We start from the raw sequence: 22980 nt of genomic DNA on the forward strand, positions 1-22980 counted from the left end.
CCCATGGAGCACATGCATCCTTAATAACCCAGTTTAATCTCCAGCAGATCAGGCTGAGGCACAAAGGCCCTCTCCCCTCCTTGCTGGGGAGTAGATCATCCCCTGACACACAGAAGCAATCTCCCCTTGGGCTGCAGGCATTTCGTGTTCTGCTGAACTGATTTAAACCAAATTACAGCTGGTTCAGAGCAGGGGCTCAGTGGGGAGGGCACATGGCACCTGTCACACTTGTCACTAAACTGCAAAACATCCCCTGACCTCCCAGTGATGTCCTACCTCCGTCTGACCCTTCCTTGTCCCTCGAGCCCCTCCAGGCAGGGCTGTGCTGCGGTGCTGCCCCTTTGCCCAGTGCTCTCCTGGCGTTCTCTGCGTGCTCTGTGACTCTGCTGCTCCCTGCTCTCATGGCTGTCCTCCTCTTTCCCTGCTCCACACAACAAACACATTCCCAGTCAGCAGCAGTGAGCAGAAGGGCTCACCCACCCTGGTGCAAATCCAAGGACACTGGATATTTACTGTATTCCTGGCTCAGGCTTCCATAATAGCCAACATTTTATCTCCTTTGTGAATCTGTGCACTTTCCAGATCAGCTTCCCAACCTGATCTACTTTTGGAAACAAAGGGAATGACTGACAAACATTGGCTTGGCATAAACTTTTCTTTTTAACGGCATGGGTGTCCCCATTAAGAATTTGGAAAAAAAGTTTGTGAGGGGCAAAAGCAGTGGCACCTGGGGACACAAACCCCAGGTTTGCTTGAAATGGTTATGCTCTCCACAATGCCCAGCATAAATCAAACTGCCTGAGCCAGCTCCTCCCCTGGAGCTCCTCACATCAGCCCTCAGCCAGGCTGGGCATGAAAATCCAAAGGCAAAAACACTGGAGATGCTTCCAGCCTGCATTTAAGTTGGGTAAATATTGATGTGAAGAAATAACATGGTTATAATTTCTGCCCCCACGGCGTAGATCCAAATCCACTGAAATGACAAATATCTTCCCTGGGGGCTTTCAATTGGACAGTAAATACTAGGAGTTTTCACTGTCTCCAGGGCTGGAAAGGAATTTGCCTTTGGCCACTGATGTTTGCTGAGCAAATACTGCTCGGGGTATGAAATGTACTACCTTGATAGCTCTGGCACATCCAGAAGTCCAGCAATGACAGAATAATCTTTGCTAAACCTGCTGAAGGCACAGGGCAAGCAAAAGGCCAGTGCATCCATCAGTCAGTTCCAAGGTATCTACTCAGGCTTTTAACCTGTTCTATCAGAACAGAGTGGTCTTGCCATATGTCTCAACTCCACCATCAACAAAAATTTTATTACCTCATGAAAATAGACATTTGACTTTTTTTTTTTTTTATCAGGGAACAAAGCCAGCATGTTCCACTTTAGTAGCCAGCTGGCCACCCCAGCACTGCTCTGCCAAGCCTCACACTCTCAGTGCTCCTGGGTTAGCATTATGCATTTTGCAGTCATTGCCTGGGGTTTCTGAATCAGCCCGTGGTGCTGCTGCCTTTCTCCGAGCTGCTGCCCGGAGGGCAGTGCTCTGGGGGTTTGGGGGATTAGGGCAGCCTCTGACCCACTCTCCTGTGTGCAGATTGGGGTCTGGAACTCCTACAGTGGCCTTAACATGACGGACAGCAACAAGGACCGCTCCACCAACATCACGGACTCCTTGGCCAACCGCACGCTCATCGTCACCACCATCCTGGTAAGGCTGCTGAGCTCCATTCAGGCTCAGGATCCACACACACACATGAGATTCACTCCAAAACACAACACTGCCACTGGAAGGCTCCCAGAGCCTCTGCCTCCAAAATTGTTTCCCCTTCTCCAGCGTTTCAGACGAACCCTGCGCGCTTTTCCTCCCAGAAGAAGGAACACTCACAAGCACTCAGCTTCGCAGTCACTGCTCATACAGCCTTTGTTCTACTGGAAAGGAGACCAAGGGGGCTGAAGGGAAATGGTAAACAGCAGACAGACAGATTGAGTCATTGTGCTTACATTGTGTGAGGAATGGAAAAGGTTTAACTGGATATTCAGGAGCTGCTCTGCATTGTGCTCTATACATGCCCAGTAATGCCATTTTTTTTTCAATTGCTCTGCCGAGTTCCTCAGGAGGAGGAAAAGAGGTCAAAGGCTCCTTCTACACTATGTGCCTACTACTACACAGGTGTTTTGCCACATTAAACTGCTTGCCCAGATCTTCTTCTATCCAAAATCCTGTGAAAGGGAAAGCAAAAATGTACTTTGCAACCTGCCTTTGCTGTTCTCCATTCCCTCTTTGCTCCATTTGAAGATTTTTCTCTGTAAAGGCTTATTTTTCACAGAATACAAAATGCTAGTTTCCCCTGATGGGTTTTCTTCTGTTATTTGGGATCCTCTCTCCTTCAGTATCCCTTCCTGTCCCTTGGAGTGGGACAATGTAGGATCCAGACCCTGGGTCTGAGTTTGGAGCTGCTGGGCACAACTGGAATTAAAGCTCCTGGGAGCCCCAAATGGTCCATTCCACTGAAAATTAGGGCCCCTATGCTCATCACTAATTCATTCAGTGAGTTTGTTAACGCACCTAGAAGAGCTTTTAACGCACACAGTAAATTGCTGGTTTCCATGTACTTGCAATCCCTGTGGAAAATATTAGCATCGTGTAGAGAAAGCGATCTAATCCGAGCCAAGGCTCACATCTCTCACTGCCTGTCTGCTGTGTTTTCCTGCAGGAGGATCCCTATGTGATGTACAAGAAGTCTGACAAGCCCTTGTATGGCAATGACAGGTTCGAGGGGTACTGCCTGGACCTGCTGAAGGAGCTGTCAAACATTTTAGGCTTCATCTATGAGGTCAAACTCGTTTCTGACGGCAAATACGGAGCCCAGAATGACAAGGGAGAGTGGAATGGAATGGTCAAGGAGCTCATAGACCATGTAAGACTGAACCCTTCTTCTCTCTCTGTTCTCCTTTTGCCTGGGGTATTCTGTATCTGAAATCTTTGCTGTGGTTTTCACCTTCTGGAGCCACTGCTGTGTCTGTTTTGCCACCCATCAGAGTAGGAACGTCTGAATGAGCAGTTTGCAGATGTTGGGGGGAAATGTCCAGCAGTGGCCATGTCCCAAATGTCCACCTGCCTTGTAAGAAGAGAAAATGAAATGTCACACCCCCTCCCAAAATACCCTAGGAATGTTAGATTTTGTTGAATTTGAACCAAAGGTGGTTTGTTTTTTAATGCTCAGGAAAGAAGCTGAGGGCATTGCAGTGGGTTTGCTGAACATGAAGGAGATGAGTGTTTTCCCTTCTGTGCTTCCAGAAAGCTGACCTGGCTGTTGCTCCTCTCACCATTACCTATGTCAGAGAGAAAGTGATTGATTTCTCCAAGCCCTTCATGACACTGGGAATCAGCATCTTGTACCGGAAGCCCAACGGGACCAACCCCGGCGTTTTCTCCTTTTTAAACCCTCTCTCTCCAGATATTTGGATGTATGTTCTCCTGGCCTGCCTTGGAGTCAGCTGTGTCCTCTTTGTCATTGCCAGGTAAGGCCAGGGCAGAGTTCTGGATGCACCCACAGCTTCTCCCCTCACAGGTGTTGGATGGGCTCTGGAGTACCATCCTCAGGAGGTTATCCAGTCCTAAAAGCTTTCTGCAAAGCCTTGGTCTTTTCTCATCAACACTGCTTTTCTGTATTGCACTGAGGTTTTGCTTTCTTTAAGGGCTGCTCCAAGTGAAATATCCCACAGGAGGCATCAGGAGGCACCACCCCAGCAGACATGTGCTGAAAAGCAGTTTGTTACTTGCATGTAGGCATTTCTCTTTTCCACTCACGGTGCACACAGGTCACAGGTAAAAGACCCAAAAGGTGAACCTAGTTTTGCTGGAGGCCCAACCTCAGAGGTCTCTTGCACCCAGACTGGTTCAGTGCATTAGAGGAGCAGAGGCCACGGGTTAACCTCCCAGGGGTGGCCTGAGGTGAAAGAGGAGTTGATCCCTCCCCAGCAGCTGTGGGGCTGTGTGCAGTCACTCACCGCTTCCCACGGGCTCCTGCAGTGCCTCACTGCACCATAAATAATCGCTCCACTGTACACAACCCATGATCTCAGTCATGACTAATCTTAAATCTGCTGCTCTCTGGCAGACTGACTTTTCTGTACTTGTGTGCCAAGACTGAAAACATCCCTCAGCCCTCTGCACCTCAGAACAGTGGAAGGGAACACAAATGCTTTCCTTCAGCTGAGGCCTGAAAGCACTGCCTAGTTAGATTCAGCTGTATGGACTGAAGAAGTGCAATTGTGTTCATGTTAATTTAGATTTATACACTTTAAGCTAAGGTGCTCTTGAAACCCACATCGAGACCTGTCCGTGTCTCCAAATACACCAAGATTTCTGTAAGATTTGCAAAGTGTTTCAGCAAATATTGGTTGCTTTTAATAACTCCAGAAACCATCCACTTCTTAGCACTGTCACAGTAAATTACATGGCTACCCACATTTTGACATCAGTTCCTGGAAAACAAATACTTGGGAATAATTTGCACAGACTGGTATAATCCTCCTGTCATTTCTTTCAACTTTTCAGCAGCTGAATAATTTCTCATTTGTCTCTGAGCCTTGCATAGCCCTGTCATTGTTACATTAATTTTTAAACTCAAACACTGAAGTTTTTATCGCTGTGAAGGGTTGCAGTCTGGCAAAGCTCTGTTCCAAGTACACTGCCAGTGGATGAATAAGGTGTTTTCTGCCAAAATTTCCCTTTCTGCTAATGCCATCTCAGCTGTGCTGTTACGTCAGTGAAGGTAGAGCCAAGTAGCTGAGTCAATAATGTCACACAGACCCTGTGGAAAAAGGTGCTTGGGTGACCTTGAGCATCTCAACTTTATCAGAAACCTCAGCACAGCTGCTGAGGAGGGAGAAAAGCAGGGGGGAAAAAGGCAGGGAAGCAGAAGGTCTGAGCAGTGAATTCCTCTGAACTGTAAACCAGAACTCGGCGCAGCAACAGAAACACAAGAAGAAAATCAGCTTTTGTTTTGAGGTGTAAAAAAGGCATACACCCTACTAACACATTGAAATATGTACCCAGGGCTAGAAAAACCTTCCCAGTCTGGAAACAAGGCCTTGCTGCCAGAATTTCATGGCCCTTTTGCTCTTTCTGTGATGGAGACATTTCTTTCCAGCTTGCTGAATGTGGTGGTTTTCTGAAACCCTGCAAAATTCCAGCCTTGGGCTTCCCAGGCAGGTCAGGCAGAGGGATTTATTCTTCTTCCTGCCCTGTGTGAATGCTGTGGGGGAAACTTTTCACTCCTAGGGCTGTTGGAAACCTACTGCTCCTAACTGGGGGTCTCTTGTGACGGATGTGTTTCCCTATGTGTGCATGAGCCGAGTCTGGTCACTCCACAACACCTGCTTCCATTATTACAGCAGAAATCTGAAACGTCTAACTTGGGAATTGCTTTTCTTTTGATGAGTGCGCGCAGAACTGTTGTAACTTGAACCTGGAAACTTTGTCTTTTGTCATGATTCTTTATACTCTCATTCTGGGTATTGTGCAGCTGATGGCATCCTAAGCTACATCCTCTCCCAATTAACGGGTTCATTATTACCAGACTTCATTACTTCAGCCAAGCAAGGCGCTCCGCTCGCAACCGTGCATAAATTCAATGCTTAATTATATTGTTGCAACAGTAATTAGAATGTGTTGGGTGAGGTTGTCAATTAAAGCTGCATCCACATGTTCCATGAGGAAGCCGCGTGGCACTGGGCAGCCAGAGTGGGCACACTGAGGAGGAGCAGTCCTCGGGGTGCTCCTGCTGGCTGTGTGCTCAGCCCAGAGCTCTTCCAGGGATGCCTGTGCAGCTCCATTCCGGCAGTGCCCATCCCGTGTCCCTGTGCCGTGGGGAGCTGCCTCCCAAGCTGGGGAGAGCAGGGTGCTCTGAATGCCCAGCCTGTGGGGCTGGTCCTGAATGGCACCTGCTCCAGAGGGGGCCTCCATGCTCCTGCTGGGTCCCTGCCAGCTCAGAACAGCCCGTGACTCTGGGAATGCTGGGCAGTGCTGCTGCAGGGACAGCACGTCCAGCACACACCAGCAGTGAGGGGTGCTGCCCTGACAGGGCTGCTGCTCCTTCCTTATTCCCAAAGTGCACCCCAGGAGCAGCCCATGGCTCCCAGCAGTGCCCTGTGAGTGGGGCAGGGAGCTGTGGGGCCGCGGCAGGGAGGACAGGAGCAGCAGCCCCATGCCAGGCCCAGCAGCGTGCCATCCATCGCTCCACAGCTGATCCTCACCTGGCACAGGGCAGTGCCAGTGTCCCAGGACACCCTTCATGCCCAGATCCCCTTTGGCACAGGGCAGTCCTGATGTCCAGGGATGCCCTTCATGCCAAGCTCTCCTTTGGCACGGGTCCGTGCTGATGTCTGGGGACACCCTACATGCCAAGCTCTCCTTTGGCACGGGGCAGTGCCCATGTCCCAGGACACCCTTCATGCCAAGCTCTCCTTTGGCCTGGGTCAGCCCCCGTGCCAGGCTCTCCCGTGCCCGTTGCCTGCGTGGTGCCGTGCCGGGGCGCGCTGCTCAGCAGGTTTGCTGTGTGTCCTCTGCTCGATGTTTACAGACTGTTTCTGTTGACTGCCACAGGTTTACACCATACGAGTGGTATAACCCCCACCCGTGCAACCCAGACTCAGATGTGGTGGAAAACAATTTTACTTTACTAAATAGTTTCTGGTTTGGAGTTGGAGCTCTCATGCAGCAAGGTACACCGGTTACACTTCGTTCTCGCACACGTCCCACAGTCTGCTCAAGGGCTTCTGTGCTGGTAAACTCCACCCTCTGTAAACGCAGCATGTACTGTAAAACCTGATCTCACACACGCAGGGTAGCACAGGGGAGGGAAGCCAAGGGCCACTGCCACTGGGGAACTCTGCAGCCCAGGCCAGGAGGAAGGAGGGCGAGCATCTGAGAGAAAGGGGAGCATGGGAATTGTGCAGCTGGAATGGAATTTAATTGCAAGAGGGATATGAAGTGCCTTGTGCTGAAGTTGAGTTTATTGGTATTAGAGGTTTGACAACAGGAAAATGTTGGGCTCCATCCCAACACAAACAGCCTTAGCTGCCCTAGAAGAACTGTTCCAGCTGCCAAACAGGGAAAGATGCTCTTTCTCCAGAAGGGTTGTTGAGTTTGTAGGCACTTGTCAAACATGTTGTTTAAAACCAACACCAAACCCTGGTTTTCTATGGCTTTTCTGCAGGTATGAGCCCTATCCTGTAAATCATCCAACCCTAGAAGCCTTAACTTAACCTGGTCACAAGCCCCTGTTACTGATGATTTTGGGAACAGCTGACATTTTATTCAGATGCCAAGAATGGGCACTGAAGCTTACTCCATGTGGGAAGTCAAATAGATCTATGAACTAAACACATTTGTTTATGGCATTTATGTTCCAAAGTTTCCAATTAAATCACTTTTCACCAAAACTGGGGTCCACTGAAAAGAGAGAAAATGTTTTCTGACAAACATTTCAAGTTGAATCAAAGCTGAACAAAAAAGACCCCATCCCACGACAACCAAAAAGGCAAAGCCCAGCAGTACCTTGGTATTAAATTCCTAAGCATTTAAGTGAGGAATGTAAAACCATCTCTGCATTCATACAGGTACAGTTTATTCTTTCCTCTTTAATAGACATGAGTAAAAAAAATTAAAAATAAAGAGGATTTTTTCCTAGATGTGGTAGAGAATAAAGTTTGTATTTACCTAAGAGGCACTTGCTTTTAGTGGTGCATTATTGTATTGAGAGGATACAGAGCTTCCCCACAGAAGTTGCTTTGAAGGAGGTTGGATGAAAGAAGAGCATTTCTGCTTTGTTTTGGAGCTTTTTTGTTTTGTTTTCCCTCCAATTTGTCAGTAAAACGCAGGCTGAGGTTTTACAGTATCAGGCAGGTGTGTGTATCTAACTGTGGTTGCCCTGTGTGTGAAAGTGCCCCAGGATTTTGTGTTTCCTGTCCTGCCTTTTTTGGAGTTTACCATCATCCACAGCAAACTGTGGGATGCAGTGTCTGCTCGTTACCACTACCTTGGGTACATGACAGTCAGCCCCAACCAGACTCTGCTTGTCTTTTAACGAGATTCAAAACAAAACAAAAGAAAGAGAGAAAAAGAAAGAAAGGCAAAAGAAAACATTTGTAAGGCAACACAAATGTTTCCATGTGCAAACTTGTGGTGTGATTGTCTGTGCCTCATGGTCACGTGAAGAGTTTGGACATGATGGGAGCGGTGGTGGAAGTCTGGGTCTAGCGTTGCACTCCTCCTCCTTGGCAGCAGCTGCTCGTTATGCTTGACTGGAAGCCACTTGTGATTAAATTTTAAAATGTGATGATCAGACTTTCTCTTTTCTACAGAGCGTGAGCAAAGTCTGGATCAGGATTGGCTGTCATGTCTGCCATAAAAAGGCACTAGAGAGACTTCAGCAAGTATTGTCTCTGCCCCCGAGTCTTGCTGGCAACATTTTGATTTAGATGCTGCTTCCCCTGTTTTTCCCTGGAAGTCTCAGATGTGTTTGCATCCTCCGAAAGCATCCAAACAGGGCACATTTCATCCAATCCATCCAGGGAAGCTGTCACTGTCAGAAAGGAGAGCTGTGCCTCAGAGCTCAGCTCAGCCAGGAGCGGGGCAGGCAGGAGCAGGGAGTGCCCAGGTGGAGCAGGGGGGGATGCAGCAGATCTGGGCTGATTCCCCAGCCTGGACAGCAGGAGGGGGAATTCTGCCCCTGTGCCCAGGTGAGAGCCCACCTGCAGCCCTGGGGACACAGCAGCAGCACCTGGAGCTGCTGCAGAGAGCCCAGAGGAGGCTCCAGAGCTGCTGCAGGGCTGCAGCCAGGCTGGCAGAGCTGGGGGTGCTCACCTGGAGAGGAGAAGGCTCCAGGGAGAGCTCAGAGCCCTTGCAGGGCCTGAAGGGGCTCCAGGAGAGCTGCAGAGGGACTGGGGACAAGGCCTGCAGGGACAGGACACAGGGAATGGACTCAGACTGACAGAGTAGGTTTAGATTTGGTATCAAGAAGGAATTCCTCCCTGTGAGGATGGGGAGGCCCTGGCACAGGGCCCTGTGGCTGCCCCTGGATCCCTGGAATGTCCAAGGCCAGGCTGGACAGGGTTTGGAGCAGCCTGGGACAGTGGGAAGCCATGGCAGGGGTGGCACCGGGTGATCTTCAAGGTCCCTTCCAGCCCAGGCCACTCTATTATTCTAGGATAAACCAATGCTTTTTGCTGAACCGAGGCACTTGGAAAGGTGAACCCTGGAATAACCATGGGAAAAACGAGATGCTGCCCCACTCAGCTCAGCCAGGAGCAGGGTTTGCTCTCACCTCACCAGAGCAGTCACTCAGGGCAGGATTACCAGGGTGGGAACTGAGTGTGTTCTTTCCCACAAACCATGTTTTGCTGCAGGAAATCACAGGAGGTTTGGCTTCTCACCCCACAAGTGCAGCACACAGGGATTCTCCATCCTCTCCTGAGCAGCGCTGGCACGTTCCAGGTGTGTGCACAGCATCAGGGGCCAAGTGCAGCAATTCTGTTTGTATGGCTGCCTAAGCTTAAAAGCAAGAATCCCTTCAGGATGACCTGAATGAGCACAGCTTCTGCAGTTCAACCCCAGTTTAGAAATAGAGAGCTACAAGGAAATATTCCATTGTATTAAAACAAAAAAAAAATCCAATCAGTAAAGCAAGAAAGTACAGCAGAAACTCAAACACAAACCGAGGCAGAGCTACAGCTCTGGAAACACCTCCATTTGGCCTGGAAAATTTCAAGTGAGAGTTTTTGCCTTCAGACTGCTCTCGCTGTTTGGCAGTTCTGTCAACACACTCCAACCCTTGGGCTAAGCTTAGCTCTGACCTTTAAGAGACACAGCTCTGTGTTTACAAATACAGCTCCAATCTGTTTGCTGGTTGGTGGGGAAGGTTTTACCCTTTCGGTCTCTGCCCCAAAAGTCACATTCAGAGTTTTTGCAAAGTCTGAAAATGTTCTCTGCAATGTTGAAATTTCTTGCAGAACTCAGTGAATAGCTGAGGAGATATAATATGTCAGCATGTTTTTCCAGTAATAGAAAAACGTTTGTCAAAACAAAAGCTTTAGCCCTGAGCACTCTGTTCACAGGCTCTTAAGGATTTTCTTAAGTCCATCCCTCATCAGCAAAATAATGATGCAAAAACCTTACTTTGAAGTTAAATTACTCAGGTGGCTTTGCTGAACCAGATCCTCAAATCCCACATTATGCACAGAGGGAACGGCCCCCCAGTTAAAGAGCAGAAAATTTGCCTCAGAATGCTTAGAAACCTGAGAATCTCTGTGGCCGAAATAGAGGTTATCTGAGTGCCTGGAAACCATTGCAGTGCAGGTAACATGTGCTGCTCTGTGGGGATTTATGGCAAAGGCAGAGAGCTGCTCAAACCTGTTCAGAATAATGTGCTAAATTCACTGTCCAAAGCTTTGCATCGCCCTGAGGATCCCAGGGATGTGCCCACGGACCCTCTGGTTTCTCAAATGTGAAGCACACGTTGCTAGAAGAGGTTTTGTGGGGGCTGAACTGAGGCTCAGTGGAGGTGACTGGAGCTGCATTGATCTCCCTGTTGGTGCTGAGATGTGTCAATAGGATGCACGGGGCAGGCTCCTCCTGTGAGGTATTTCTGCCAGGCAGCTGTGAGCAGAAAAGCGTTTGCTAAAGAGCTCTGGTTACAAAATTGATTGCAGTGTACGGGCACAAAGGGGCTCCAGAAGCAAACAGAAATACCAGAGTAGCTTGCTGGGGATGTACAAGATTAATATCACAAGGCTGGTTAGCTCAGAGAGGTAAAGGGCTTAGACCCAAGGATAATTCCATTTGTCATGTATCATGGCACACATCCCCTTCCCAGTGTGTTACCATTATAAATGTCAGCTGTGCATCTGTGAGATTATTGTTGAAATCATTTTATCATGCTACAGCTCATAAAAGCATTCTGTGCCTACAACCAGGCTGTGGTATCAGGAAAGCCTCATTTTAATGTGATTGTTTTGATGGTGTTGTAACAGGATCAGAGCTGATGCCCAAAGCTCTTTCCACCAGAATAGTTGGAGGAATATGGTGGTTTTTCACCTTAATCATAATCTCATCCTATACTGCCAACCTGGCTGCCTTCCTGACTGTGGAAAGGATGGAATCTCCCATCGACTCGGCAGATGACCTGGCCAAGCAAACCAAGATAGAGTACGGGGCTGTCAGGGACGGATCCACCATGACCTTCTTCAAGGTAAGGCAGCCCGGGGCCGCAGCCGCGGGGCCGGAGCCGCTCCCGGCGCTCCAGCGGGGCCGGGAGGCGGAGCCGCAGCATCCCCGGGGATCGCAGGGACAGGGAAATGCAGCATTCACCCACAACCAGGGCCGCAGCATCCTGAGAGATTGCAGGGACAGGGAAATGCAGCATTCACCCACAACCAGGGCCGCAGCATCCTGAGAGATTGCAGGGACAGGGAAATGCAGCATTCACCCAAAACCAGGGCCACAGCATCCCCAGGATTTGCAGGGGTAGGGAATTGCATCATTCACCCATAACCAGGGCCACAGCATCCTGAGGGATTAGAGGAGAAGATAAATACACCAGTTACCCAGAGCCAGAGCCACAGCATCCTGAGGGATTAGAGAAGATAAATACACCAGGTACCCAGAGCCAGGGCCGCAGCATCCTGAGGGATTGGAGGGGTGGGTAAATAAATAATTCACCCACAGCCACAACCACAGCATCCTGAGAGACTGGAGAAGGTAAATACAGCAGGTACTTCAGCCTCAGGGGATCCTTCAGCACCAGGAATGTAAAACCCAGCAGGTTTCCCCCAGGACATGTGGAAAACCAGCCTGGCAGTGGAGTGCAGCGAGGGGTAAACCCATCTGCCTCTGATGGGAGCAAGGGCATGGATATGGGGATATTCTCCTCCAGCTGGGATGCTATTTCCTCCCAGCCACTTCATTAAAAAGCAGCTGGAAAAGTCTGCTTCCCCTTCTGAAAGCCACATTTGCACCGTGGTAATTCCACAGGAAAATGCAAGATTGTTTGTCCCTTTTTTTAATGCTCCATGGTCATATTACCCAGACTATCAATACAGGAGCCACACACACACCTGAACACATCTGCAAGCGAAGAGTTTTCTGTGGCTAATTGTGTGGTAGACAACTGTGATAATTATGTCTTTTTCCTTTTTCTTAATTATTAGTATTAATTACAGACCAAATGGATAATCTCATAAAATGTCGGTGTAAAAGCCAACAAGCTATAAATACAGAATACATGCACAAAGATCCTGTGGCAGTCAGAATTACATAGCAGCTCCCTCAGCAGTGTCAGCCAGGCTCAGGATGAGCCCGGATCAGGCTTTCCCTGTGGTGTCTGAGGATGGTGCTCATGGAGTCACACACAGAGCCTCAGGAGGGGAGGAGACTCTGGGGGAAGCAGTGCGGCAGAACAACATCTGTGACATGAGATCTCTCCCTCTCTCGGGACATCCCAAAACATCAAAAATCAAAAATTCCTGTGCCACCTGCTCCAGGAAACCCTGCCTTGGTAGGGGGTTGGACTGGGTGATCTCTAGAGGTCCCTTCCAACCCCAACCATGCCAGGATTCAGGGATTCTGCGTAGTCTGTCCCTGCTGGTGCTGCCAGGGGTGAACTGCCCCGTCAAGGCTCTGCCGTGGCTGAACAGAGATGTTTCCTTGCTGAAAGGAAAACACCAACTACAGCATTTTGCTATAGTGAGCTCCTGAAATGATGAGCTGACATTTCCACTGAGATGGAAACCCACCTGGAGAAATTCCAGCAAAGCAAGCTCTGGATTCTCCTCTGGCTCTTTCATGCCCAAAGAAGCTCACTGCCATTGATATTCTGAAGTCAAATTTAGCTTCAGAGACAAAACTTCAAATCCTGTTGCATCCCTGCATTTTTAGAGGAAATAGATCCTGGAGCTGTACATGAGAAGCTCAGAACAAATTTCCTAGAGCTGTTTTTAGTTTTACACTGATTTCTTTTTGCACCATTAATCCTGCAGGCAGAAATATGTAGGCTTTAAAGCATGTGAGCTTCTAAAAGAAAACCTTCAGACAAGGTGGTTAAATATTTATGCACTACATGTGCCAGCTTACTTGTGCCTGAAATACATGTGCATAGAAGCACAGAGGAAGGACAGTACAGAAACTGGGGATGGATTCCCTGGCAGAGGGATGGTGACACAGTGAAAATGCATGAGAAATGCAGTGTACCACACTTCTGTGGGTTTTTTTATTATGGAAGCACCTCCAGACCCTCACAAGATTAGGATTTCTTTGTCTGCCCAAAACCTGAAATAAAAAATCCGGGAGCAGCTCTCTGTACAAAACCAGCTACTTGTGTCAGCAGAGGAAAGCTCTGACTTTGCCTTCCTCAGACTGTGAAATGGTGCATCTACTCCTTGAGCTAAACAAACACACCCCAGGGAGAGGCTTGGGAACTGAGAGAAGGCAGCAGGAGGGAGTTCAGGCAGCAGAAGGGAATTCGGGCAGCAGGAGGGAGTTCAGGCAGCAGAAGGGAATTCGGGCAGCAGGAGGGAGTTCAGGCAGGAGGAGGGAATTCAGGCAGCAGGAGGGAATTCGGGCAGCAGGAGGGAGTTCAGGCAGGAGGAGGGAATTCAGGCAGCAGGAGGGAATTCGGGCAGCAGGAGGGAGCTCAGGCAGCAGTTACTCCACTCCCGCTCTCCTCCCAGGGTACAGCACAGTCACAGAACCTCTGCCGCGACATCCCAGCCTCTGCCTGTTTCCCGGGAGCTGTCCAGTCCCCGGGAGTGCTGAAGCGCTGGGGGCAGGGACAGGGAAAGGAGGGATCGCTGCGGCAGCAGCAAGCACACCCTGAGGAGTGAGGCACAGGGCTGGGTGCCCTGGGAAGGGTCATACCCATCTGTGGGAATGGCCAAATGTGGGACAAGTCCAGCTGAAGGCCAGATGTTCCCCGTCCACAAGCAGTCATACATATTTATTTCTCTGGACTGCTGTCCTGCGCTGTTCCCAGCATGACCATAAATCTTCCACTGCTTTCTTGCCCCTCCATCATAGGAGATCTTAGTCCTATGTTGCAGCTTGTGCCAGCTCCTACCTTCTAAAGTGCAGATGTGTTTCCACTGAAATTAATGAAAATTCAAAGGCCAAAATTTGGCACAGGATCCATCCTGAGGAAAAAAATTGGGAGCTGGCAAGTTGAGAAGCCAAGATCTTTCTTACAAACTCTTCTGAAAAAGGAATACATTCTTCCACTACTAAATTCACTGTCAGGCTCAGTCTAGTGCATAAACATAGCATCAATTTCAAAAATATTCCAAACTGGACCATAAAAATGGTAAATACTTGTGGAGAGCCACTTAACCACCTTCAGAGTTTAGTGATATCCTGTGGCTCACCAAACTGAGCTAGAATTCAGGTGACATTCACAGATACTGAATTTATAGGTAAGGCATATTAACATTTAAAGCTCAAAGAACCAGAAAATCAACTTCTCACAGAAATCCCCCTGAAGCTGGTGTTTAAAACTGAACCTGGAATCAGCTGAGATGGCTGTAAACCAGAGACAGGCCTTGAGAGACTGAGGAGAGGCTGCCCTTAACCCCTGTGGCAAAAGGATCACGTCCTCAAGTCTGATTGCAACGGGGAGCACAAAGCAGGAGTTTATTTGCCTGTTCCTCAGACTTTATCCCTGAAGCACATGACTTCAGGCAAGTGATATGAACAGACAGGGGCAGAAGAATTCTTTGTTCATCACCAGGCTCTTGGAGCAGTGGGTGTGCCCCAACAGGCGGGAGCAGAGTGTCCCAGGACAGCAATGTCCCAGGACAGCAGTGTCCCAGGACAGCAAATGACAGCAGTGTCCCGGGACAGCTGTGTCCCAGGACAGCAATGTCCCAGGCCAGCAGTGCCCAGCTGCACTGGGTCAGCTGCCTTCATGCTGCCATCCATGGAGCAGCATGGGCCCAGGAAACTCCAGAGCACTTCACAGCCAGGCCAGTGATTACATTCCTGGCACTGCAAAGAAAGTGGGAAACAAGAAGAGATTCCTCAGCATAAAGCCCAGTAAGAGGGGAGTGCTGCTGGAAGGAAACCCTGCCACCAATTCCCTGTCACTCCAGGCGTGGTACCGCCATTGAGGCTGGGGAGGCTGAGGAGCACCTGGCAAGGGCACTTGGGGTGCTGGTGTGACTCTGTGCCTCCTTTTCCCCGGCAGAAATCCAAAATCTCGACGTACGAGAAGATGTGGGCGTTCATGAGCAGCCGGCAGCAGACGGCGCTGGTGAAGAACAACGACGAGGGCATCCAGCGCGTGCTCACCACCGACTACGCCCTGCTGATGGAGTCCACCAGCATCGAGTACGTGACCCAGAGGAACTGCAACCTCACCCAGATCGGGGGCCTCATCGACTCCAAGGGCTATGGCGTGGGCACCCCCATTGGTAAGGGGCTGGGGGGTACAGAGCAGTGTCCCCTGAGGCAAACCATTCACTCCTGGCATCTCAGAAACAGGACAGAATAACGTGAGAATGGATGCACACTGACAAAACCAGGGCTAGATGGGACATTGGGAAGGAATTCCTCCCTGGGGGGGTGCTGAGGCCCTGGCACAGGATGCCTAGATTATCTGTGGCTGTCCCATCCCTGGAAGTGTCCAAGGCCAGGCTGGGTGGGGCTTGAAGCAACCTGGGACAGTGGAAGGTGTCCCTGCCCAACTGACTGGAAGAGCTTTAAGGTCTCTTTCCACCCAAACCATTCTGGGATTCTGTATGTGCCCCAAAGAAAACTGCTTACTCAAAACCCTGCATCTCCCTGATGCAGAACCTTGCAGCTGACCCTCGCTGTTCTTCAGTGTTGCGCTGAGGTCATGAAATAAATCAGAAAGTCATCTCCTTTAATGCAGAGCTTTAAGACTCCCAGTTTCTCTGAACTCTCTGGCAGTCCTTTTCTAGCATGTCCAGTACCCTTTCTAAGGTCTTCTGATTGTACAGCATTAAAAATTGTGTCAGATGTTTGTGCTGTGCACTTGTGCATAATTGGGACTGGGAAGCCAGGTTTTGTCCTGTGTTCATAGAATTATGGAGCCACAGAAGGGTTTGGCTTGGAAAGAATCTCAAAGTGACACCTCCTGCCATGACATGGACACCTGCCACTATCCCAGGTTGCTCCAAGCCCTGTCCAGCCGGGGATTGGTTCATCCATTGCTTGACAGAGCAGATATAAATATGGGAGAAACACCTCTGCACTTGGAACTGTCATTCTTTGTGGTGCTGAGCCCCACAGACAGATTGTCACAGACACGACATCCCAAGTATATTTTACCACTGGCTATGTGAGAACAGCCCTGGCACCCTGAGAAAAGTGATACAAAAGCTAAAACCCACAAGAATGACAAACTCATGGCAAGAGTTTCCTTGCGGTTATAAAACTGCCACACTTTAAACCAAGAACAATGAAGGAATAATTGGAACAGATGGCAATCCTCAGAGACAGTGCAGCCATTGGAAATGCAGCTGTGAAATATATTTATAAGATGTTTCTTGTATGAGAAGTGAACCTTTACTTTTTTGTTAAGAAAAACCTGCAAAATTCAGGGGAATAGATATCCCCAAGCACTGTGGAATAATCCAGCATCATTAAGCATCTCATAAACAACTGATTTCATAAACAAGATAAACCTGCCACTATTCAGAGGGACCCCCAAGGCTCTGTTATTTCTCTCAGAGCATTCAAGAGTATTGATTGCAGAGGCTGTGTGGAAAAAATAAATTAAAAAGGGTTGTCTGTGACCCTTAACACCAGATCTTCAGCAGGGCTTAACTGTAGGGGAATGTAAAACCACGGGGCCTGTGACTCCACAATTTCCAGGGAGGGAGCTGGACAGCACCTCATGGCTCCTGAAGAAACAGGGAGAATTTGAGAATTCTTGAATCCAGGAAATGTTTTATTTTATCAGAGCCTCTTCTGCAAGTAAAATACAGCAGTTTTAGGCATCAGGAGGAATTTCTCCATGGAAAGGGTGCTCAGGCCTTGGCAGGGGCTGCCCATGGAGGTTTGGAGTGCCCATCCCTGGGCGTGGCACTCAGAGCTCTGGGCTGGGGACAAGGTGGGCACTGGGCACAGGCTGGACTCGGTGCTCTCAGTTCTCTTCCACCCCCAATGATTCTGGGATTCTGTGATGTGTCAGGGCAGGTTTAACTCCAGGATCAGTGCCAGGCTGATGCAGGTAATTCTAACACTAAAGCTCTTCCCAGTTCCTTAGGAGACTGCTAAGAAAGTAGATAAATGTATTTCTTGGCCTAAGAGGTTTGTTAACAGCTCAGAGGCCATAAGTAATGTGCTGAATATTTAAAGAGGTGTGGAGATTGATTTGTGGGTGGTGGTAGAGCTCACCAATAAACCATCACCAGTGCAGCTCTCCAGGCACTCTTGACAAACTCTAAAAGCCAGTGCAGAAATCTGGAGGTGCCTGTTACCCTCCAGATGAATTGTGGTAATCCTGATGGCAACATAAACAACACCAGAAAGAATGAACAGCCCCACAAGTCCTGTGCTGTGACTCTGGCTGCTCCACTTTAGCTCCCAGCCGTGTCCTTCCAGACAGGGGAAATGGATGAGTCCTGCAGCCTTACACATTGCAGGGGACAAGGCACGAACAATTCTGCTCTCTCTTCTGCGAGGCACTGCTGTTTTCAGGGGTAATAATTCACTCCTCTGTGCAAAGCCAGTTTTTGGAGGTGTTTCTGGCCTGTTTTCTGTGCTGTTATTTTTGTGTCTTTAACAGCAAGCACACAAATCATCATTCTTACAGCGGGCACGTTTTCCTCTCAGAGCTGGCAGCCTCCAGCAGTGCTGGTCTCTGCCTTCCCAGATGGATTTGGGATAGTGTGACACATGTCTCCTGGCAGCTGTGGGCACAGCATGGCCCAGGGCTGGCAGTGCTCTGCCCCAGCAGCAGCTGAGTGCTGGCACAGTGACACTAAGGAGTCACAGCTGAGAGGAGCTGCAATGTTCCTCACGCTGTTCTCCTCAGACAGGCTGGAGGATGAAGGAAATGGAGAGCAGAGAGGGGGACATGCATCCATGGGACAAGAGTTTTTAACAATGTCCTACACGGCAAAATAAGGAGCAAAACTGAAGCTGTGACGCCGAATTTCCAAGGCTATTTCAGTGCACAAGGAGTGGTGCCTCAGTGAGATTTGTCTGAAGTCCCACGTGATCCCTTCAATTCTGGCACACAATCTGCCTTGAAGCTTGGTTTGCCTTGATGGAGTTCAGTTTGCAGCACTTTTGACATGCAGCAAAATAAAACTTTGGAGAAATAGAGGTTGAAGAAAATCTGAGAATCACAGAACTGCCTGGACTGGGAGGGACTTTGAAGCCCCCCCAGTATCACCCCTGCCATGGGCAGGGACACCTTCCACTGTCCCAGATTGCTTCAAACCCTGTCCAACCTGGCCTTAGACACTTCCAGGGATCCAGGGGCAGCCACAGCTTCTCTGGGCACCCTGTGCCAGGGCTGCCCACCCTCACCGGAAAGAATTTCTTTCCAATATCCCACCTAATCCTGCCCTCTGGCAGTGGGAAGCCATTCCCCAGTGTCCTGTCCTTCCAAGTCTTATTAATGTGCTGCTAAAGGAGGGGAAAGGGGAAAGAAATAGCTGCAGGGTTTTCAGCTTTGCATTTCAGCCCAGACTCAAAATGTTTCCAGCTGTAGGGAGTCCAGCATGGCAGGATTTGGGAGCACACATGTGCCTTTGGAGCCAAACAGCATCTCACAGAATCACAGAACCATTCTTGCAAGCTCCCCCTCCTTGCTATCACAAAATCCTAGTCCCACAAAGAAGTCTCTCTCACAAACACAGGCTGCAGCATTTTGGAAGATGGAGAGGCTGAGCAGTGTGAGAGCAAATCTAAGTAGACTGAGCCACCCAGTGTGACCCCACTCCTTGCCAGACACTGCCCAGGCCCATAAAGCTGCAGAGCCTGCACACACATCATTTAGCAAACGGTGGCCTACAAAGCAAAAGCATGAAATTGTTCCTATTTTCAGCTTGCAGGGCCGCTATTGCTCCAAATCAAAATGAAAAGGACTTGTCCACACAGTGTTCTCACAAGCTGTAGGTAGCTGAGGTGGAACTGTGAGTGTAAATGAGAAGGGAAAGTGTCTGAGTGGCTGTGGACTCCTCTGAGGCAGCCCTCATTTACAGGCAGCAGGAAAAGCCAACAGATGCTGAAGTGAATAGAAGGGATGCAAAGCGGAAATTCTCAATGTGTGCTCACAGCAATATTCAAATATGATGTGGAGGAATGCCTTGGCAAGAAAACCCACTGCAGAGGCTTAAATAAACCTCACTAGGAGACCCTGAAATTATCATGAATTCTCAAATAACTGCACCAGTGCAGCCTTCTGCTTCCCAGTCCCCAGGGCAGACACCCACAGAGATTCCCCTTTCCAGCTGGAATAATCCCCCCTGTGACAAGGGAGGCTGCTGCCTCAGATGGTGGCACTGCCAGGCTTCGCTGCCAGGCACTGCCAGGCCTCGCTGTCCCCTTGCAGGGTCCCCGTACAGGGACAAGATCACCATCGCCATCCTGCAGCTGCAGGAGGAGGGCAAGCTGCACATGATGAAGGAGAAGTGGTGGCGAGGCAACGGCTGCCCCGAGGAGGACAGCAAGGAAGCCAGCGCCCTCGGGGTGGAGAACATCGGGGGCATCTTCATCGTGCTGGCGGCGGGGCTGGTGCTCTCCGTGTTCGTGGCCATCGGCGAGTTCATCTACAAGTCGCGCAAGAACAGCGACATCGAGCAGGTGAGTGAGTGACCCCACGTGCTCCATCGAGCAGGTGAGTGAGTGAACCTGCCCTGCTCCATCGAGCAGGTGAGTGACCACGGCGGGGCTCTGCAGCACACACCTCCGAGATGGAGCGTGCATTTCCCGCTGCTGAGCTCTCGCCAGGCAGCCCTGGCTCTAATGACAAATAATTTATTAATAACGACAGGGAAGTGCCTCACCCACAGTCCAATTAGTGCTGCTTAGCAGGGCAGTGCAGAACAAGGGCAATTAATTTCTCAAACACTTTCTGCCTGAACTTCAGGACTTCCAGCATAAATTACATTAGAAAGGAATAAAACAACAGGGCTGTTGGGTATTTTATATGGCATTATCACAAGCTGCTTGAGCAACATAGGAAAGCACATCCAAATCCCAAAAGTAATTTTCCTCTTGCTCTAGAAAGCATCTTTTTTCAAAGCCAGGGGTTTACCACTTGTGCTGAAGGATGCACTTCAAAGCAGGGAGATCTACTGAGAGGTGATGGATGCCACTGTAAAGATTGTGGAGCCAAAGTAGTTCTGGTAATAGCTCCACTGAAGTGTAATGAGCAATTTAAAAGGGCAGAGGAAAACGAAGTAAATGCTGTGTGTAAATCACACCTTGAGCATTAGAGCACTCTGTGAGAAGGGATCAATCCTTAAAACCCTTTATAGAGCCACCAGCCCTGTGAAAGAGGCAGGGCTGGGCAGGAGCTGGCAGTGTTCCTAAGCTGTCAGCCAGCCCCTCCTGCCCCGGGGCAGTTTGTCCTGCTCTGTCCTGGACCTTGCTCTGGCCCTGTTTGGCTCGTTTTCTCTCCAGCAGGACTTTCCCAAGGGACAAGGGGGCCCCACCTGCAGGACCAGGGGGTGACCCTGCATCCCCAAAGGTTCCCATTTCGTCACTCCAGGCTCCCAGATGTGAGGCATCCACCTTGAAGAGGGTTATGTTCCCTTTGCACTTTAAGGTGGGAAAGGCTTTTCCATGGGGGATTTCCCCCTCCCCATCCAAGGTGTTATCCTACAAGGGTGGTGACATGAAGGCCAGGAGTGGCTGTTGAGGCAAGGACCCTCCCCGAGGGCAGCAGGGATGAGTGAGGGGAGAAAGGAACATTTTGAGCTCGCTCTGGGAGGTGCAGTTTGCATCAAAAGCAGTGTCACTGTCCGCAAAAAACAGATGCAGCTCATGGAGCAACCCCAGGACATGCCAATCAAAGGGTCCCTGGTTTGGGATAAGGCAGAGATAAAGGATTAATGTATTTGCACATATTGCAGCTTTCTAATTAGTACTTTAGCCCGTTTTAGCATAAAATGCATAAAAAATGTATTGGTATCTTTGTTTTGTTCCTGTCTCGGGAGATCGTTTACTCAAATACATTTTGGAGAACAGTTGCAGCTAATTAAAATATTTAGTATAATTAAAATGTTTAGTTTAAGTGCTAACACGGTGCAGAACAGCCTGGAAACTTTGCAGGAGTCTGTGCAAGGCGCTGCCTCCCTGAAGCCAGGACTAAAGCAGACCTAAATCTTTAGGCCATGGGTGTTAATTTACTGAGCAATAAGTGGGGTGAGTAACAGAATTCGGGGTTGCACACACGTGTGCACACCCCCATTCCTGCACCTGCGCTGCTGCTGCTCAGCAAGGTGCTGCTTAATAATTAAAATCATCAAGTGAGTTAATGTGGCACATCTTTTCCAGAAGCAATTTCACGGAGAGCACAATACCAGCGATTCCAGTGTTTCTCTCTGGTTTCTCTGGGATTGTTTTCTCTTTCCCCTGGTGAGATAAGCAGCTTAGATGGGAAATGCTGTGCAGGGTGTGTTATCACTAAGCTAATCCAAAGCATTGTTGAACACAATCTGTGACTTTTCTGTTCCCATGAGTTGAGTCTCTTTTGATTTAAATGGCTTTTGAATCATTCTCATGCTTGTTTTCAGTTTTGCTTCGTTCATTTATTTACTTTCTCCATTTCTCTTCTCTTGCATGCAAGGCCTTTTGTTTCTTTTACGGACTGCAGTGTAAGCAACCCCACCCGTCCAACTCCACCTCTGGCACCACCTTATCCACGGAGTTAGACTGTGGCAAGTTAATCCGGGAGGAGCGAGGGATCCGAACGCAGCCCTCGATCCACACGGTGTAGTCAGGAGAGGAGCAAGGTGTGTCCGGGAGAGCCTCACGCAGGGTTAACGCAGGGGGTGAGCTGATCTAGAGCGAATCGCCAAAGCCCGAAATGGGGCAGTTTAAATGGTGTCACGGGAAATAATTACACCCCCAGCAGGGAGCTCGGCAGAGCGTGCTAGCCTCTCAGAATTATCACAGCCCCTCATGTGCAATTGTCACCTTGTCATTTCCTGGCGTAATTCGCCTGCTTCAGGTAAGAAAAATGATTTCCCTCCTTTTCATCTCCTCCCCGACCCGAGCTGAACAGTGGCAGCCTCGTTACTGACAGCAGGGAGGAACATCCAGCCTGGTTTCTGCTGCAAGTGGGCCAGGCAGCTCTGAATTCAGGAACCTCTGAATTCAGGAACCTCCCAAACACCCTGCAGGGCTCCATTAACTGCCTGAACCCCTGTTACGAGCTGCCAGAGATGGTGAGCTGGCATCTCTTATGCCCTGTGTCAATATTTAATGAATTTTAATTCCTCCATTTAAAATGCATTACTCAAAGCCTCCTAGTAACTATCATAGCACAAAATCAGATCCATCAGTTAAATTTTATGTCATGTAACCATTAAGGACATATTCAACAGCAGCACCCTCAGGCAACACCCACACAGACCATTAATAGAGCAACTCCATTGTCTTGTATGAGCAATTTACGAGGTTCATTTGCAACAGAGAAACTCCTTTGTGGGGAAGTCGGGCATCAGTTTATGCCGACAGCAAAGCCCTGGCATTGCTTTGCATATTGCACCCTGGTGGCATGTTCTGTGCAGGAGGCTGGCACTGGGTGTGTTTTACACCCTGGGAGGACAACACTTGCATTTCCTCCAGCCCTCAGCCAGTCGGGGGCTGACAGGGCAGGGGACAATGGACTGCATGTGGTTTTGCCACCAGAAAACATATGTCAACCATTTGAGATGCACAAAGTGCACAGAAATGCCAGCTCGAGGGATGTCATCAACTGTGGCAAACCCCAGTGTTCCCAAGC

The 22980-nt window shown here is 49.4% G+C and overlaps 1 protein-coding gene across 4 annotated transcripts in view; it reads left to right on the forward strand.

Annotated features, from left to right (window-relative positions):
* The window catches only part of GRIK1 (glutamate ionotropic receptor kainate type subunit 1), a 97870-nt gene that overhangs the window by 69727 nt on the left and 5163 nt on the right, over positions 1 to 22980 (forward strand). The window contains exons 9-16 of one of the 4 annotated variants that reach the window (XM_030948107.1): positions 1593 to 1706; positions 2713 to 2916; positions 3297 to 3520; positions 6609 to 6727; positions 11036 to 11253; positions 15235 to 15460; positions 19579 to 19829; positions 21820 to 21985. In XM_030948107.1, coding sequence (XP_030803967.1) covers positions 1593 to 1706; positions 2713 to 2916; positions 3297 to 3520; positions 6609 to 6727; positions 11036 to 11253; positions 15235 to 15460; positions 19579 to 19829; positions 21820 to 21969 — 1506 coding nt within the window. In that variant the 3' untranslated portion in view covers positions 21970 to 21985. Of the gene's footprint in view, positions 1 to 1592; positions 1707 to 2712; positions 2917 to 3296; positions 3521 to 6608; positions 6728 to 7221; positions 7316 to 11035; positions 11254 to 15234; positions 15461 to 19578; positions 19830 to 21819; positions 21986 to 22980 lie in introns of those variants that run through there. The other 3 variants (XM_030948099.1, XM_030948114.1, XM_030948123.1) reach the window with 3 other exon arrangements.

Source organism: Camarhynchus parvulus, chromosome 1 (genome assembly GCF_901933205.1).
Source record: "Camarhynchus parvulus chromosome 1, STF_HiC, whole genome shotgun sequence".
NCBI classification, from domain to species: domain Eukaryota; kingdom Metazoa; phylum Chordata; class Aves; order Passeriformes; family Thraupidae; genus Camarhynchus; species Camarhynchus parvulus.